Here is a 17638-nt window from a genome sequence, read left to right as displayed (position 1 = left end):
ATACAGAACCCAAAGTGCATATTAGATCCTTATCAGAGTTACGTATTAACCAAATATGACACCGAAGTCATTATTTAAACGGTGAATTATAAATATCTGATCAGTATTTAGTGTGTCTACATAGAGGTGAATTTGAAAATTAAATGTTTAAATAATAAAAATTCAAGGATGTTTTTGTTCATAAAATGGACCTTTCAGCCTAATGCAACAGTTTGGCAATAAATTCTACCATCATGAATGTTTTACTGTTCAGCTTTTGCTGAAACTGTTCTATAGATTTGATCAATAAACTGGTAGTTGGATTTTTTGTGTTTTCCCTTCAGCTGGCCTCTTTTGGGATTTAAATACATCACATCAATGACAATGTTCATCTTTGTTGAAGCTGTATTTAGCCACGTTAATGTGTTTAATATTTTCTGAAACGGACAAATGTCCCTATATCTAAATACTTGTATTCCGCAGAGAATCCATGACGTTCTGTATTCTGTATTTATGCAAATGTTTTGATTTATTTGACTTCATTTAAAAAGACCAAATGTAGTAAGTGCATCTGTTCAGTTTGTATGGTCTTGTTATTTAGGCTTACCTGCTTCATGTCAAACGTTCAGTTCATTTGGCAGAATCATAGGGGCAAAATCGGGGTCTTTGTTTTCTTTATAACATCGTCGGCGTTCTTTGTCTTAACCGCCAGGCGACGTCGTGCGCTGAAAGAGGACCAGTCGATGAGGCCGGAGGTCAGACTCTCTCTGCCCGCCCTGACGACCTATAAAATCCCGCTGAGCTGCAGACCGCAGCTCCAGAGCAACCGACTGCTGAATCTCGGCGATGACGTCGCACCGGTAATAAAGTTCACCCGATCATCATTTCATGTTTTCACAGGAAATATTTCAGTGGTTACATTATTTGCAAAGTGAGCGTAAAGAAAATCGATCTGTAGGATTTATAGAATACGTTTGTGCTTTCCGAGTGCATTTACTTGTGCGATGTCTGCGCTTCTTGTTTTCATAGGTCCCCTCCTCCGCGCTGTTCACCATGAGGCATCTCGGCTCTCGTCATAACGAGGTCAGCCGGTGGCAAGCCCAGATATTTGAAAGCATCGGGAAAGTGGACTTCGAAATCACTGCTGTGGAGCAGGTACTGAAAACATTTCATTACTTGAAGATGCGGAACAGGAGAGTAGGGGAGGGTTGAGGAGTAATCCCTCATCATCTCGGTCGTTCGATAGTGGGGTTAAGGGATGAAATGACCGATCAGACAAGGTACATATAAAACGTGGTGGGTCAGATCAAGAACTGTGATTCCTAACTGCAGCAGGCAACCCAGCGCCTGGACATCCTCGACCAGAGACCCAGACAGGAGCTCTGCCTGGACCAGGTGAGTTACTCTTCAAACTTGAAATGTTTGCAGTCAGAAGCACAGAAATGTGTCTAATTACCTTTCAATTCTCACATGGCATTATGATGGCATCAACGTTTGACTGTTCCTTCTCCTTCAGGCCTTCTTCACCCTCAGACTGGAGAAACATGACCTGGCAGACATGGCAGCTGGACTTCTCTCAGTACTTAAGAACTCTCACTAAGTACAAACTGTGTCCCTGGCCTGCCGCTTAATGTCCTATTCTTTTATATTCTTTGACCAGATTCTTTATAACATCTATGCATGTTATACCTTATTTGCAGGCAGGAACTTGAGTGCAAACACAAGACCATGATGACCCTGCAGGACCACATTGACAAAAATGTTTCTACCATTGGGAAGGTGCAGAAGTGCCAGGAACTGCATCAAAGTTTCCTTCCTGCTCTCGACCGCGCGGTTGTCTTTGCCAACAAGCCCGTGCCGTGCCCAGGCCGGTCCAATGCTTACACCCATCTGCAGTAGAGGATTTTGTCCCTTGTGTCGTGTCAAAATGTAATAACATATCTGTATGTAAAATGACATTGGCTTCTCTTGAATCAGTCTTTGCTTCTCCTAGCTTGAGGCCCCTATGATTACAGGTGGTTTTGTGCTTTAGGAGCATTTTCCTAAACAAAGAAAACAGCGTTGGATTTTCAGCTGAAACATAATGATATCAACTGTTTAGTCAATGCAAGAAAGAAGATAATATATTGTTTAAGGACCATTTTATTAATGGATATTCCAGTATGTTTCAATACATTTGTTCAGTATAATATGTATTCAGTAGTTCACTGAACTTCTGGGATTGGTAGTTTCAAATGTTTGGAATATGAATTTATCCTGGGAAATCAAAACTGAAGGGTGTCCTGTCATTGTTAAATATAACACACGTACATTTTTGAGAATGTTTAGTGGTAAAAGGTCTTTGTTTGACATCGGACTCTGGTTTCAGAATCACGGGTCTAAGTGTGAACAAAGCGTCTTGACCTGACTCACCTGCAGCTTGTTCCCGCGTGTCCCCTCTGGCGGGGTCATATTTAACCGGCCCGTAGCAACGCCATGTTACCATGGAGACGGCCTGTCTGTCTCTGTCTATGTGTGTGTGAGTGAGTGAAGGAATCCAACGGTCACTACACAGAGTAAAAAACCCACCGAGGTGTAATTAAAACGGACATTTATTTATCTTCTTGCCCTCGGCACTTTGAGGTGAACATGGGATGCAACTTCTCGTCGAACACCGTGGTGCGAACGTTGACACCGGAAGCGAAGGGAGACGAGGTACGTTGGGCTCCATCTCACCACCACGAAAATGACGAGAGTTAGTTAAAAGTGCCGTATCGTCTTCAGCAGGATCCGACAAACGTATTTGCGGTGGCCCCGAAGTGCAAAACACAACAGCAAATAGGAAAACACAACGACATTAACTTGTTACGCAAAGGGCAGGGCATTCTACCACGAAGCAGAGGACGGACCCTTCTGATTGGACAGACGGACTGTCTGTCTTTTAACCCTCTTAATCCGAAACATTTCGCCGGCAACGGAAAGTGACGTGGAGGATTGAAATTACCGTGACTCCTTAATTATTTGCACAATCGGATTTTGAAATCTGAGAAATGCCGTTTTCTAGATATTCTGTCAAACAATAAATCAGTGGGGGGACTCAGAGGCTGTGATGAGGGGGGCAGCAGAAAGTCACGGAGATATGGCGATGTTTCACGAGTGTCTTAAAAGTGTCCTACTAGTGTTTCACCATTGTTTTACCGGTGTTTTGTTGTTCAATTTAGGTGTTGTAAATAAAAGGTGGGGGGGGGGGGGGGCGCCGCGGACGTTACGGCCGGTGGACACCGCGGACGCTGGGGGGGGGGGAGGGGGGGAGGGGGCTACCGCGGGACGCTACGGCCGACACGGCTATCGACATGGAGCCTGGGACAATGTTAAAGTACTTTATCGAAGTGAAAGTAGCAAATCAGTCTTTAAATACCTTCTAAAACTCCAGGATATTGTGAGCAAAATGTACTTAGTAACACAAGTAAAGGTGCTCAATATGCAAATCGATTCCCTTTATTGCATTTTATTATTCCATATTAGCTAATGTTATTCAATTGCCCTCTTTAGACATTACATTATATAAAGATCTTTGTTGAAGATGGGTCAGGGTCTACCGTTTAAAACCTCTTACATCGTTCATATAATCTATTGAAAACATTACCATAATATATATTTGTATCAATAATAATCTGCATATTTGTGTTACGCCTCGGAATTTTCACCTTTGAAACATGTACAGGTATATGGTCATATGAAATGTGCGGATTTTAATTCTATAACTGGTCCACATACTTTACTTGTGACACTGTTGGTTACTTTGATCTATCAATTGCATCACATAATACAATAGGGACATTTTTCTAGAGCTACTGTGTTCATGACAATGTGTAAACACAAAGATGCCACCATAACGACTTCATTCATTTCCATGTGGGAATGGGGCCCGGTATGTTTCTGCATTTCGTACTGTGCCTCTCTGCTGTCAGGATGAAGCAGGAAGTAAAGTGGGTGTCCGTGGAGACTCCGCCGTGTCAAAGGTCACCACGGAGAGCGGGGTGGTGATGGACAACAGGGACATCCATGAGCTTCCTGGAGCGGTGCTCAGAAACCTCACTCCTCCGACATCCTCGGATGTCGGAGAAAGCGACGGGGACGGAATTACACAAGACGGTGACTGATCTGAATAAAACCAATTGTCTGGTGCGTGTTGCCAGGATCTCCGAAGTGTTTTTATTTTTGTCTGTCCCCCAGGAATACCACAGCAGGAGAGCACACTGCAGGAGCGACCACAGACGAGGGAGATCCTGGAGGAGCTGCTGCACCAAAGCATCATACCATTGAGACAAGCCAGGGCTCATGAGGCCTATAGCATAGCGGCGAGTACCTGGTGCACACTGATATTGTTGGATTGAAATCAACTGGTCTACAGCTGATTCGAAATCCAATCCATTCCGTTTAAGTGGATATCCATTTATTTACCTGTAATATTAAGATGTTTTATCATCTCCCTCCACTGTGAATTTGTGTGCTTGTTTGTGGCAACGTGTCAGCTTGATGACCGGGAGGGGGTCAGGCCAAAGCCGCCCGTCAGACTGGAGTCCCTGAAGCCCAAGAAGGTGCAAAGTGTCACCGACATTGAGGAGAAGATACGACTCGCTGGGGATAGACGCAAGGTACGGCGTGTTTGTTTGTGTGTCATCGCGTACCTGTGCTCGTTCTTGAGCATAGGTGACTCATTTGCTCCCTCAATATATGTCCCAGTTAAAGCAAGACAAGCTCAAGATGCGTTTGAGGAAGATGTCGGCCCATGTTCGGAGCCAGGCTCCCACCGCCATCACAGAGGAGGGCGAGGAAACAGACCTCATTCCTGTGGAGCCGCTACAGTTACCTCCCACCCAGAACCCCCTTGGTCCCCACAGCCAAATAACACGGGAGGAGGCCGACGGTGGGGAATAACTGGCAGACGTAAAGAGTAAATTGTATTTGAATGAATTAGTTTGAAGTAAGCTGTGATTGACTATGGATGAAACTAGGCCAATGTAGATGCAAATTGTTTGTGTTTTAATGAAAAAGCACTTGTTGTTCTTCAGCGAACAGCGTTGTAGCTCAAAAAAGAAGCGCAAAGGAATATGAGGGGTTTCTTTCCAAATTATTATAACGTACCTCAGTGAAGCTCTATTAAATATGAACAATACTTCTTGCCAACGTACCAAATAAATATAATTGAGATTTTATTAGACTTTAATTTAAAAGTATGATACTTTTGAGCCTTTTTGCACGTGAAGGTTGTACCTGTTCTGATGGACACACGATGGCGCTGTTTTAGTGGTTTAAAGTCACATCACATTCTAGTAAATTAATTATCAGCAAGAGGTTTTGGCTACATGTGGAATATAAATATGTAATGTGAAATTGTCATTGATTAATAAAGTTGCATGCATACGTTTTTATGAATGTGTGTATAAAACTGAATGAAAGTGCATTAACCATTTATTACTTTTATATAAATTTTTCAGTTGAGGGTTGTTGAGCACGACCTTGGGACTGTGTTGAGGCTATTCAGCTGTTCCAGTGACCTTTGGCCTTTAGCTCTTTTCCTTTGACAGGTGTGCGTACTGCAGCCAAACGGACAAAGTCACCGATATTTGCAGCCTTTGTCTTGCCTTTTTTTTAAATGTAGCTGACAGCAAAGATTGCAAAAAGAAAAGCTGGGGATTAATCCTGACACATGATTACTACACGTGACACGGAGTATTTCTGAAGATTATTGGAAATTAAGCATCATTAAAGCTTTGAATGGGCCCTCAGCCTGTTATTGTAGGATTTTGACTCGTCAGCATGCTGCACATGAACAGAAAATAACAATTGGACGCAACCTGACCGGATCCCCTTTGTTGAGCCTGGGAAACTTGACACTGGTCCCCTTTTTCAGGACTGCACTCGGACTTTGAAGCGCGTGTGCCTGCATGAATAAAATAGTGAGAGCAACAGAGACGACGCAGAAAGAACCTCCTTCGGGTTGCGTTTGGATGTGACACTTCTACTTGTGTTTTTCACAGCAAATATGCAGCGCAATGATGCGCTCAATGCGTCAGTCAAGTCACCGTATTCCGTGGTCACATTTTGACATGTCGGCCGCAGGCATGGAGGCAGGCAGAGCCGCCATGAATGATTAATAGCACGTCGGCCTCTCACGTTACCGGGTTGGGTTATCGGATGATGCTTTTCTAATCATTGATGAGCAGAAGACTCTTGATTGGATTAATCTCCGACTTGAGTCTCTCCGAGTACAATAGCTGCGTGTTGCCTGATTTAATTATTAAAATGTGATCTTCTTTTAGAGATAGCAAGGCTGTTTCTTCATAATGACCCCAAAAGACACAGACGTGTCAATTAAATTTGCTTAAAGAAAATTTCAATTAATAACAGAAGTCGTGTTGAGACTATTTCATTGGAGGATGTCGGATGTGTTTTTTCAGACCTGTTATAGGTTCATTGGGTCGATTCCGTTATGACCTCATAGTGGAGGAGCCATTGAAAACACAGTTGGCACGAGGCCTCATAGCTGTCAGCGTGGGCTCAGAAACTTGCCAAAACTCTGTCAACCCCCAACAAGTGGACTGTCTATCTTGAAGAATGACTCCTTCCAGCTGCGCCTCAAAGCTGCACCTGTCTGTCTGTCTCCTGCTGCTGTGTGTGTCTGTCCCCGAGCCGCATCCTGCTGGGAGACGTCATCCACGCCAGCCTGTAGAGACAACACCACTTATTTCACCAGAGAGAGAAAACATGAAAAAATCCATCAAATGTTTATTTAAAATGAGAAAAAAAAACTTTAATCCAAATTTTTATTATTTTAATTTACTGCAAGTCCCCGCTGAGCTTATCATCAGTGTGGTTTGGCCTGGTAGGTTCAGGTGGAGGGTCTGTTTTCTTTGTGAGAGGGAGCTCCAGTGTTCCGCGCCGCAGGTTGAGCCAGCTGTTTGCGCGCGCTGGTGGGCGGCGCAGAGATGGACTGGACGTTGGGTGGAGTTTGGAGCAGCGCTTTTAGGAATGGGTCCCGAACCTATTTAGTTAGACAGCAGAGTTACCAAGAAGAGCTCGAAACACCTGATGGTCTCTGTGGGACGATCCGCTCCATATAACTCTCCTCTCAACTGTCGGAAGATAAATCTACCTCCAGGGTCACTTTTTGTCGTTTTTTGTGTCTCTTCTCTTCTTACAGAGCCGGCTGATCTCTATTTCTCTGTCTCTTTCTCTCTCTCTTCATCCAAATAATTACTGATAAGGAGACATTGCACTATTAGTATTTTTTTTGTTCCTATTTATTGTATTTTGCACTAACGATGCACACCACGCAAAAGGACACGACCTACACGAAGATTTTTGTCGGGGGTCTACCCTACCACACCACGGATTCAAGTCTCAGGAAATATTTTGAGGTGTTCGGTGAGATTGAAGAAGCCGTGGTCATTACCGACAGACAGACTGGCAAGTCGAGGGGTTATGGATTCGTAAGTATATCTCGACTAAATACATCGCTGTCAGTTTTACCCGAAAGGAACTTTTACGCATGTGGGAACGATCCTGCCGTGACGCGTCTGTGTAAAAATCGGCTGTTGCTGTCTTTCACAACGTCACGGCTAACATTGCTTTAACTGCAGTCATGGGGTGTTTATGTATTGATAAGAAGTCCCTGGTTAAATTCGTCATTGGCCTCTGTGGCAATCTTGCGCACGGACTTGTTGCGCATTAGTATGCGCTTTCCCTGGTACGTCTGGAAGTGAGCTGCTCTCAAATTGACAGCTCCAACGGGCTGCCAGAAACTCACAGTGATGTGTTAATGTCCCAGGGCGGGTTGTCTAGCACTGCAACACAAGTTTCATCACCCAAAAGCTGTTTACCGAGGGAAATATGTTACACGCGGTTGTTTTAGGATTGACGGACAAAACACATTTCAGACCCACCGGCAGCCCAATGCTCCACTCAGCCATTCAAATGTAACAGAAGAGGGATCTTCAGCGTTTTCAGCAACCATTTAATATGTGGTTGAATATCTTTGGCACATATTGCAGAGCTCTGCACAAATATCTACTTATGTTTGTATGTGGAAACTCCCACTTTAACTAAAATCCTACCACAATAGTTTTGCATTCTTCATCCTCTTCTGTATTTTCCCATGTAAAATGCTTTTGTCCAAGTCGGTGAGGTTGATGAAAGAATATCAAAAGAAGCAACATGTTGGCGATACTGAAGCTCTGAGAGGAGCGATTAAGTCTGTGAAGGGAGTGACAAGCGAGCCACGTTCAGTCAGTCCTCTCCCCATCACTGAGGTTAGTTTCGACACATCCACACGAGCGTGTTTGTGCGCGTGTGCTGACAAATAGTCACTGCCGTTCACAACGGCCTCGTGGGGCGTGATGGACTCAGACAGACGAGTAACATGCGGACACACCTGTTTAGTATGTTTTCTGTCTTTGTTACAAACAGCATTAACTAACTGCTGGTTCGGCCAACCAGCAGTAAGTGGAAACAGATCTTCGGTTAACCACATATGTTTCTCATGCTTTTACTCCTGTTGCAGGTGACGATGGCGGACCGCTCGGCTGCAGACCGGGCCTGCAAGGACCCCAACCCAATCATTGACGGCAGGAAGGCCAACGTCAACCTGGCCTACCTGGGGGCCAAGCCTCGGGTGATGCAGCCAGGTGAAAACAGTCAGATCAGAATCAAAAGCAATACACAACACGTCTCTGTATTTTATCTCCTCAACAAGCCAGAGAGACGCGTTGGACGTGTGCAGAGTCGTTTGTTAAAGAACAGAATTTACAGATGAATAAATCAGACCTCGTGTTATTCAACATAGCAAGTGTGTTTGTTTGGGATCACTAAGTGAGGAGTGGACCTGAGTGGAACTCAGTTTTTTTTTTATAGATTCTGTCTCTTCTGCCTCTTCTATTATTTTTTACATCATGTCTTCTGTTCTGCAGGCTTTACCTTTGGTGTTCCCCAAATTCACCCTGCGTTCATCCAAAGGCCTTACGGGTGAGTACGGAGCGGTCTGTATTCCAGAGGAATGTTGGGATGTGCACACTGCCTTGAACAATTTAAACATGTTTTAATTCCTCTCTCAGTTTAATGTGTAATGATTTATGCGTAATGATCCGTCTCATTTATCATTTATTTATCTTTTTATCCCTTTTCTCCCCCATCAATGATTAAAGGTGGAGAATAAGTTGAATGTATTATTTTTCTTTATCACTGTCTACCAGTCTAACGGCCAGTTAAATGGCCTTTTATAGGTTTACCTGTTTATGTGTTTGTGTGTGTGCGTGCGTGCAGAGTGGACAATGATGGAAACTTTCTGCCTGACTCAATGTTATCTATCTTTCTCTGGTCCGACAGGCTCGCTCGCGGTTAAGCTAAGTGTGCTGGTTTGTGACATAATCACAGATCAGAGAAGGAAAATACCCGTAGACTCAAACAAACACAAACAAGCTCTCGACATGGTGATTATAGATGCATGTATGTGGGTTTTGACCTGTTTTCTATTTTATTTGAATAGAACTTAGCGCTTTGTGTGCGGTTATGAAGTGGTGTTGTTAGCTAAATCGTGTGCTATCTCACTTTGATGACAAAAAAAGAAGCTGGATTGATTGAATCTTTGGGGTGTCTTTTTACGTTTTCTGTGGACGCGTGTTAACCCCTCACAAAAAAGGCAACTTTTAAAAATATTTTTTTTGCTTTAGCTTGGCGTTGCCCTGTTTTGTCTAACAGGGTGTGCTATTTCATGTTTATTCTGGCTGTCTGGTTGAAGTGAGACGTGAATCGTCTGTGTCCCCCCCCCCTTCATTTCTCACACGATTTCCCCCAACGTAACAAAAACCATCACTGCTCGCGTGTGCTAAAGGTTTCTCATGTTAACACAGCAGCAACAAATCCCAAGTGTGTCTCTTTGCCATACGGCTGCTGGTCCACTCTGTCAACTCTTCCCTGTCTCCCAATGACTTTGTCTTTGCTCATATCTACTCGACAAAGGCTTTTGGTGTCATAGCACCATTTTACTATCAGAAATATCAATGTGGTTGTCTTTATGAGTGAATGTCGTGCCAAAATGTGTAATTATGTGCGTACATGTCTGGTTGCATCGGTACATGTGAGTATGTGCTCCTTTTGTGTGTGTGTGTGTGTCTTTGTCCGCGCACATAGTCCCAAAGTCTCCAACGTGACACAAACAAATCTCTCTGTCTTTCTCGTTAAGGAAAACAAGCACATCCATTGTGCCACACAAAGCCGAATGCTGACACTGCATGAAGCTCTGTGTTGTGTGTGTGTTTGTGCGTGGGTGCGTGTGTGTGTGTGTGTGTGTGTGTGTGGTGGGGGGAGGGAGGGAGTGTTAGTGAGCTTGTGGGACAATCTCTCTGTCATGTAAGAGCAGACTAGGGGCCATTTAAACAGAACCAGAGGGGAGTTTTTTGGGGCCAAATACAAACCAGCCAGAAGCAAAGGTATATAATGTGTCACTTTAACAGCGAGAAGATAAAACGCGAACGTCTCTCTTGTTTCTAACCGCCCTCACACATCTTCAAACCAACAACCGGTTTCAAACAAGCAGGTTTCAAACTTAAAACGTTTAAAACCTTGTCCGCGCTTACAGAACCGCCATCGTGTCTGAGTAGCTTTGTATGTGTTGTTTATGACTTGTCATAATATCTGAACTCCGTTGAGCATCTGTGTAAAAGCAGGACAGGTGCTGCCACCTCTCATGCTTTCCTGACGCAAACACACACAACCACTGAGCACGAACCTACACACGCACACCACACAAACATCAGGCTGCCCCCAGCAGACCGCTCACGAAGGCAGAGAACCTTTATTTAGCCATGAACTGTAATGACTGCTGGGTCGCGGGAACGCTGCATTCCAGTAAAGACACACACGCACAGAACAAGTCGTAGCACTATAGCTTCCAGCATGGCTTCATAAACTGCTACTCGCTTAGAGTGTTGTTGATTTCCTCATCTGATGAGTGCCTGCGGGTAAAATAAGTTGATTTATTTCATTACAGGCCACGTTGGATGGGTCAGACAGAGGTTTGCTTCCCATGGCTCGAACCGCAGCTCATGCTATATGAGCGCAAGGCTACCCGACTATCCCATTAATAAAGTAGTAGTGGAACAGCTTGTACAATCCCCAAAATGCATTCAACTTAGAGTTAGATTAAGAGAGACTTCTTTTAAATGTTAGAATAGTTATCTGAGCTGGAACGTCTCCAGTAAATCACATGAAGTAGCAGCTGTTAATAGTTGCTACTAACTTTGGGTGGAATTCAAGCTGTTTCTTTAATACTAATTATGCAGTTTTTAAAAAAGTACAATGTGGCAGAATCAGTCTTTTTTTAAATAAATACATCATACATTCTTCCCTATCAAAACCTTGTCTTAGACGTTGTCCAGCAAGTTAAATTTGTTAAAAACTTGTTGCAAATGATTTCTACCATCATCATGTATTGAATTGAAAGTAGAAAAAGCAGATGCATCATTAAGCAGTAAAAGTACTTTGAACCTTACCAGTAATTCTCATAGTTTAATTTTACTTGTGAGGAACAGATAACAATTCAATTAAATTTACAAATTTTATTTTGTATAACCCAAAATCTCAAATTACAAATTTGCCTTTACAGTCTGTACACATGCGACACCCTCTGTCCCAAAACCCTCACATCGGCACAGGAAAAACTCATTGCGAATAATTGCGAGTAGTAAGCCAGATGTACGGCAGGACCACTGCAGGGACCGCCACAAACCGATAGGACCACCATCCACAGAAGTCTGTGGGGAGGGAGAGCGCAAGACTTTAGGAAAGTAAAAATAACTGTTTGAATAATTTAAGGTATAATGTTCTCGTACTAAGTAGTTGCCTTAAACCAGTACCCAGATAGTGTCATGTGACTGTGTAACTATGAGAGTTGCCTTTGCTACTGGTGTTTGACAAAATAGGCTAATATAAGCTTTTTATTACATATTAGACAATGGCCCTCTAGCATGTCACTCACATCTAGAATGAAGAGTTTCCTCCTGTCTGCTGCTGGTGAATAATTTGGCGATTTGACTTTGACTTCAGATAATAGAAGGAAACATCTCTCCACTGTTTTCTGAGGGAGTTTTACAGATGACGTCATCTGAATTCATCTTGGAAACCTGCCTTACCCTGCTGAGTTTCATTAGTGGTAGTTTCAATGGGGAGCTTTAGTATCACATGATGATAAAATGCTCTTTCTGGAGATTTGAAAAAAATCTATATTTTCAATGCTGACGTTTTGTTCAGAAATGATTCCAACCCGTAGATGTGGTTAACGTTGACCCCTGACCTTTACGTCGGTAAAGGCCACACCAGCCCTCTAGTTTCAGTTAATACCCTCCCTCTTCTCTTTCTTTGGTGTCTTTTCATTGGATTGATTGTGCTGGTCTTGTAATCAGTTTAGTGGAGATAGACTCTGTCACATATTTCTTCCTCTCTGAAGCCTGGCTGCTGTTTTGTTTTTCATGTTTTTCCCCTGGCTCACTTTTTTTTGGTTGCGATGTGGATTGGATTGGATAATGGAGTGCTCACTATAGGGTTGCCACTATAGATCCTGCCTTCTAACCTGTAACATGTCTTTCTCATTCTCATTCCTTTCTTTTTTACCCCATCCAGAGTCAAAAAGGTTGCCACCTGATGTTCATTCATGCAGATTATTGATTCTTATTGATCTTTGATGTTCTCTCAACAGATTTCTGAGCACATATCAGTTAATGTAGTTTTAACAAACATCAAATTGTTTCTGTCAAGCCGAATGCCTCTCATCTATCTTAATTAAAGTGAGATTGAATATGTGTAAGTGGAGGGAGGTGGTGTTTTTTAGGACATCACAGATTGTCGTTGGAAGCAATTAGAATAAAAAAAACAGTCAAATCAGTCAAATTTGACAGTTTACTACTCATTGCTATACATTTTCAAAGCTCCCCTCACACTTGCTGTCCGAGTGGCCAGGCCCTATGGAGTCTGGGGGAGGGGGTTTAAGGCCATGTCACGAAGGGCAGAATGTGCTCATTGTTCATAATTGTTTATTTAATCGAAACGTCCCTCTGGGTACGAAGCCTAGTCCCGGCTCCCCCTGCTGCCTCCCCGGCTCTTTGTCCAGACACAGAATGGGAAATGGCCAGCAGCGTCCCTTTTTCAAAACTGTCCAGCTGTCAAAGTGGCAGTGACATTTTCACAATGCCTCCCTGGGCTCATCTCCTCTGTCCGCACCCCCACCCCCGGGACTGTAAGCCTCCCTGTCCTCCCCACCCATTAGCCCTTCAGCAAGCAGGGGGACGCCACCAGAGGCCAAATACACATGTGACGGGACAAACCAGCTGCAGCTTTCTGATCCTTAACTTTTTCCTTTCATCTCACCTCCCTCTCTGGCTCTCTGTAGTCCTGCCTCCACATCCACAAATTCAAAACTGACCAAAAAAAGAAAAACAAAACCGGCCAATACCAGCATCCCGTCTTCCAAATATAAAGGGAATTTTTCATAAATTTCAGAGCCCTTAAACACCTCTCGGTGTTCAAAGTTGTGTTCCCCTCACAGTCTTCTTTTCACAGTGTGATTTCTATTTTGGCAACCCTATAATGTTCTAATCCCTACTAGCAGGCATTTCCTTGGTGTTCTTGACTGGTGGATTGGACTGGGGCTCAGTGGTGGGTGGTGGGAGGGCGCTGGGCCGCAGTGTGATGCAGTTGGGTTTGGGTTTTAGGGTGGATGCTGTTACTCACAAACTGGCTGAATGTAACCTGTCGTATGTGTGTGTTTGTTTCACAGCATACCGGCCCACTATGTGTACCCTCAGGCCTTCGTTCAGCCTAGTATGGTCATCCCTCACGTGCAACCTACAGCTGCTGCACCCGCCACTGCCTCCTCCCCGTACATCGACTACACTGGAGCTGCCTACGCGCAGTATTCTGCCGCCGCAGCCAGCGCCGCAGCCGCCGCCGCCGCATATGAGCATTATCCCTACGCTGCCTCCCCTGCTGCCGCGGGCTACATGGCTGCCGGGTACGGCTACGCAGTCCAGCAGCCTTTAGCCGCAGCTGCCCCGGGCTCAGCCGCCGCTGCAGCCGCAGCCTTCGGTCAGTACCAGCCTCAGCAGCTGCAAGCCGACCGCATGCAATAGCAGCCACCGCAACCACTGGACATGCAGAGAGAGAAGGCCCACCGTCGGCCACGGCTCATTGGTCTTGAGAAGGAGCAGCGACAGAAAAGGAAGAGGGAGTGGCCTTGAAAGTGGGCGTGTCAGCAACGTGGAGGCAGAGTAGCTTTAAAAAGGTGATGATGGTGGTGGTGATGATGATGATGGTGGTGAGGTGGAAACCTTTGACAATAACTTTCCAACTTGCTGTGCTTCAACCAAAAAACAAGAAAATGAAAAAAAGTCACAGAACAAATAATGGAAAGTGATATACTATTTTTGTTGTTGTTATTATTATTATCCTTACTATTATCATTGTGGTAGAGTACTTATTTCTAGAGAAGAAAAAAAGGAACTAATCCCAGAGGTTGGTATAGGTGTTAAACTAAGCCTTTAAGTCCTATTGCTGTCTTCAACGTTAGTTTAGAACTTTTTTTTTCACTTGTGGTTTTCCACGAGTGATTTCAGTTATTTGATGCCCTCATAACATTTATATTTATTATTGTTATTATTACATATTGGGGGCTGTTTTTGTTCTTTATGTCATTTTAAGTGCATTTTTTTCTGATAATCAGGGAAATGGATCCGTTTCCAACGTGTTAGCTATTACTGTGTGACCTCTGTCAGGAAGGAGTTGTATCTCGTTGTGTCACACATATTTGAAGAACTACCTTTTTATCTTCCTGATGCTGAATGTCCCTTTTTTACTTTGTGTCTCGACCTCTTGACCTATGCAAAGCAAACCCCACCAGACAAAAAAACTAAGAAAAGCAGCGAAAAAACTGAAAATGTCATCAACTCTGACTTGATTCTTGACTAAAGGGGGACTTTAGAAAACAAAACAGACGCACTGACAAAAGGAGAGAGGTTACAAACGGCTCCAGACAATGAAAAACACAAAATCAGTTGCTTTTTCACACGTTTTAGTCACACAGACACACGGATCCAGAGCTGCACACATAGCAGTCAAAGACAAAGGCAGCACAGTTGTGTTTCTCTGTGGTTCTGGGATGGAGGGAAAGAAAGAGCGAGAGGGAGCAGCTGCTGGTGGGGGTGGACGGAGCCGCTCCAGCACCACACAGACGGATCACTCTGGAAAGAACGCATCACTTGTGCTCGTTTGTTGAGCTGTCACATTTTAATCCTCGGCCGGGCCCATTTGGGAACCGACTTCACACCTCCCACCCAACACGGAGCCCCCGCGGCACAGCCCCCCACCCCCACACCTCCCTCTCCTCCCGCCGCCCCCCCCAACCCCACCCACCACAGTCAAGCAGTCCTGCAGCTGTCAGCACTTCCACCTTTGTGGTGCTGGAGTCTGGTGCCAGGTACACACTCAACAACACACGCACACACATTATCACCAAAGCCACCGCAACAACTAGCCTGCCTCGTGTCTGTCAAGATCACCATGTAGGTTTCAGAGGGCGGGGTTTGAATGTTTGACATTATGTTGGTCTGTGTGCCTTACATTTTTACTGCTATTTAAGAGAAAAAATAAGAAAAAAAAGAGAGAAATCTACTATTTAAAATATTTATTTTTGAGGGTTGACTATGTTGATGCTCTGAGAGTAGAGACTTAGTTGTGGTACTGTATAAATAATATTATTATGTACTCATCTCAAGGCATATATAAGTTATTGATTAGTGTAGTTCTAATATTATTATTATTAACATACTCAACCAAAAATGTAATTGTAGGAGTAATTTAAGATACTGTTATGTGCACTGTACTTTTATTTTTTATCTTTTGGATTCTTTAGAACATGACATTAAGTATTAGCTATGCCTTTTGTAGGGGAGAAAAGTTATTTAAATGCAGGCCTCTTAGCATGCAGATTGTACTCCGCCTCTTCTGTGTTTAGATGAGAGGAAAGAAATAATAATTTTCACAAAAAAAACAAGCAGAAATGCTGCTTTCTCCACTAGAATGTATAGTTGTTGCTAAGGGTTCAGTAGCTGTGCTTCTTTTGCTTAAAATCATCAGATGGGCTATTTTACACTGTTGGGAATTTTTATACTTGAACTATTTCTTACAAGGGAAATATGAAAAATAAATGTTAAAAAAACTTTTTAAGGAAGCTTTTCATTGTCACTGGATGAAGGCATGTGAAGTGTTTCTGTTTAAATGCAAAGGTCTTGTTGATATTAAAACATTTATTTTAGAATTTCAACACCATTTACTTAAAATTGGAATAAAATGTTCTATATTTAAAAAGCTCAGTGGTGCGTCTTTCGATAAAAAGTGCGATTAAACTGAGGTTTCAGGAGCTGTTCGATCACATTTATGTGATCTGCCTCCATATGTAGCTTTTCATCCTTCTATACATCAACTCATCAATGAAAATAATATGTACTTTGTTCCGTGCTATGTATGGAGGTGTTCAATATTAAATAAACACAAAATACTTTGTGATTAATTAATAGTCACACTAATTATTTGTGTAAAATATTGAAGTGAACTAAGTAAAAGACAATTACACAAAACTATACAAACCTAACCCATCATTATACAATGTTATTTCACCATTCCTACTTTCAAAATCAAATATTTCATTTGATATCATTCTGATTTCATTACAGACGTTTTCATTTCACACAATGCCAGCGACCTGATTGGTTGGCTAGCGTAGTTGTGGGCTCTGATCATTACAAAGTGGACCAAATGATATCCATTGTTAGCCAGCTGTTTGCCCGTCTTTTTGCGCTATGTAGTGTTGAGTTGTAAGTCTTCATCTGAGGAACATCTTTAAAATCAAGACATGCCAGAATTAACGATGAAACATCCAGCTAACGTTAGCAGGTGTCGCTAACGCGGCCTTCTGACAATCTAAGCTCACGTCCCACTTCAGCAGATGTTAGTTAGCCATCAATATGGGTTGCATGAAGAGCCTTGTTGAGCAAGCTTGATTATTGCCTCAGTGTACTTTTGAGTATGAAGAACATTAGACTGCACGATCTACTTTGACATTGACCAACTTGCTAAATCAGGTAGTCTTTGTTGAGCTTGGGAGCAAGAGATCCTAATAAAAGCTCATCCTTTGAAACACTTCCATTACGGTCACACCCACAGCTTACAATGATGCATCTGACACACAATAAAGTCTCTCGGGACTCAGTATATCAATGATTCATCCAATCTCTAATCAATAAGTCATGTTGTAAAGACTGCACTGCCCTGTTTTCGCAGTATTTAACTCGGCTCAGGGAGTATGTTGGTCCCCGGTGAAACATGAAACTGTTGATCATGACACAACATGGACGCCAAGGCCCTAAGGGTGGCATCTTCATTGCATCGGATCGCTTGATAAAACAAAATAAAGCTATTATTCTATTGCACTGATGATGTAGAGCTGCAAGAGAGTGCTGACAGGACCCAAAGGCACCCCGAGATAAGTTTATGAATATAATCAGAATCATAAATAAAACCATGAGCTAAATTTAAAAAAGCTACAACTTTGTTGCAGTGTTACTTGTTAATA

General features: G+C 43.2%; 3 protein-coding genes across 5 annotated transcripts; all 3 read left to right on the top strand.

Moving 5' to 3' along the window:
- Positions 1-434: 434 nt before the first annotated feature.
- LOC144383582 (uncharacterized) lies at positions 435-1933 on the top strand. 2 transcript variants are annotated; one of them, XM_078081648.1, is made up of 5 exons: positions 435-839; positions 1009-1134; positions 1312-1374; positions 1496-1558; positions 1680-1933. In XM_078081648.1, exons 1-5 carry the CDS (start codon positions 564-566, stop codon positions 1689-1691), a joined length of 540 nt encoding a protein of 179 aa, XP_077937774.1. In that variant the 5' UTR covers positions 435-563; the 3' UTR covers positions 1692-1933. The 2 variants fall into 2 exon arrangements, with proteins under 2 accessions (XP_077937774.1, XP_077937773.1); XM_078081647.1 differs by having other exon boundaries at positions 1496-1579.
- Positions 1934-2305: 372 nt separating this feature from the next.
- On the top strand, positions 2306-5389 carry stmnd1 (stathmin domain containing 1). Its single transcript, XM_078081649.1, has 4 exons — positions 2306-2673; positions 3930-4113; positions 4195-4616; positions 4705-5389. Exons 1-3 carry the CDS (start codon positions 2608-2610, stop codon positions 4353-4355), a joined length of 411 nt encoding a protein of 136 aa, XP_077937775.1. The 5' UTR covers positions 2306-2607; the 3' UTR covers positions 4356-4616; positions 4705-5389.
- Positions 5390-6865: 1476 nt separating this feature from the next.
- On the top strand, positions 6866-16374 carry rbm24a (RNA binding motif protein 24a). Of its 2 annotated transcripts, none has more exons than XM_040189401.2 (4): positions 6866-7454; positions 8525-8648; positions 8931-8985; positions 13790-16374. In XM_040189401.2, the coding sequence occupies exons 1-4, from the start codon at positions 7287-7289 to the stop codon at positions 14139-14141; spliced, it is 699 nt and encodes a 232-aa protein (XP_040045335.1). In that variant the 5' UTR covers positions 6866-7286; the 3' UTR covers positions 14142-16374. The 2 variants fall into 2 exon arrangements, with proteins under 2 accessions (XP_040045335.1, XP_077937772.1); XM_078081646.1 differs by lacking the exon at positions 6866-7454 and adding an exon at positions 8246-8402.
- Positions 16375-17638: the final 1264 nt, after the last annotated feature.

This window comes from Gasterosteus aculeatus, chromosome 10 (assembly GCF_964276395.1).
Source record: "Gasterosteus aculeatus chromosome 10, fGasAcu3.hap1.1, whole genome shotgun sequence".
Lineage (NCBI taxonomy): Eukaryota > Metazoa > Chordata > Actinopteri > Perciformes > Gasterosteidae > Gasterosteus > Gasterosteus aculeatus.
This window is presented reverse-complemented; position numbering and strand designations above follow the sequence as displayed.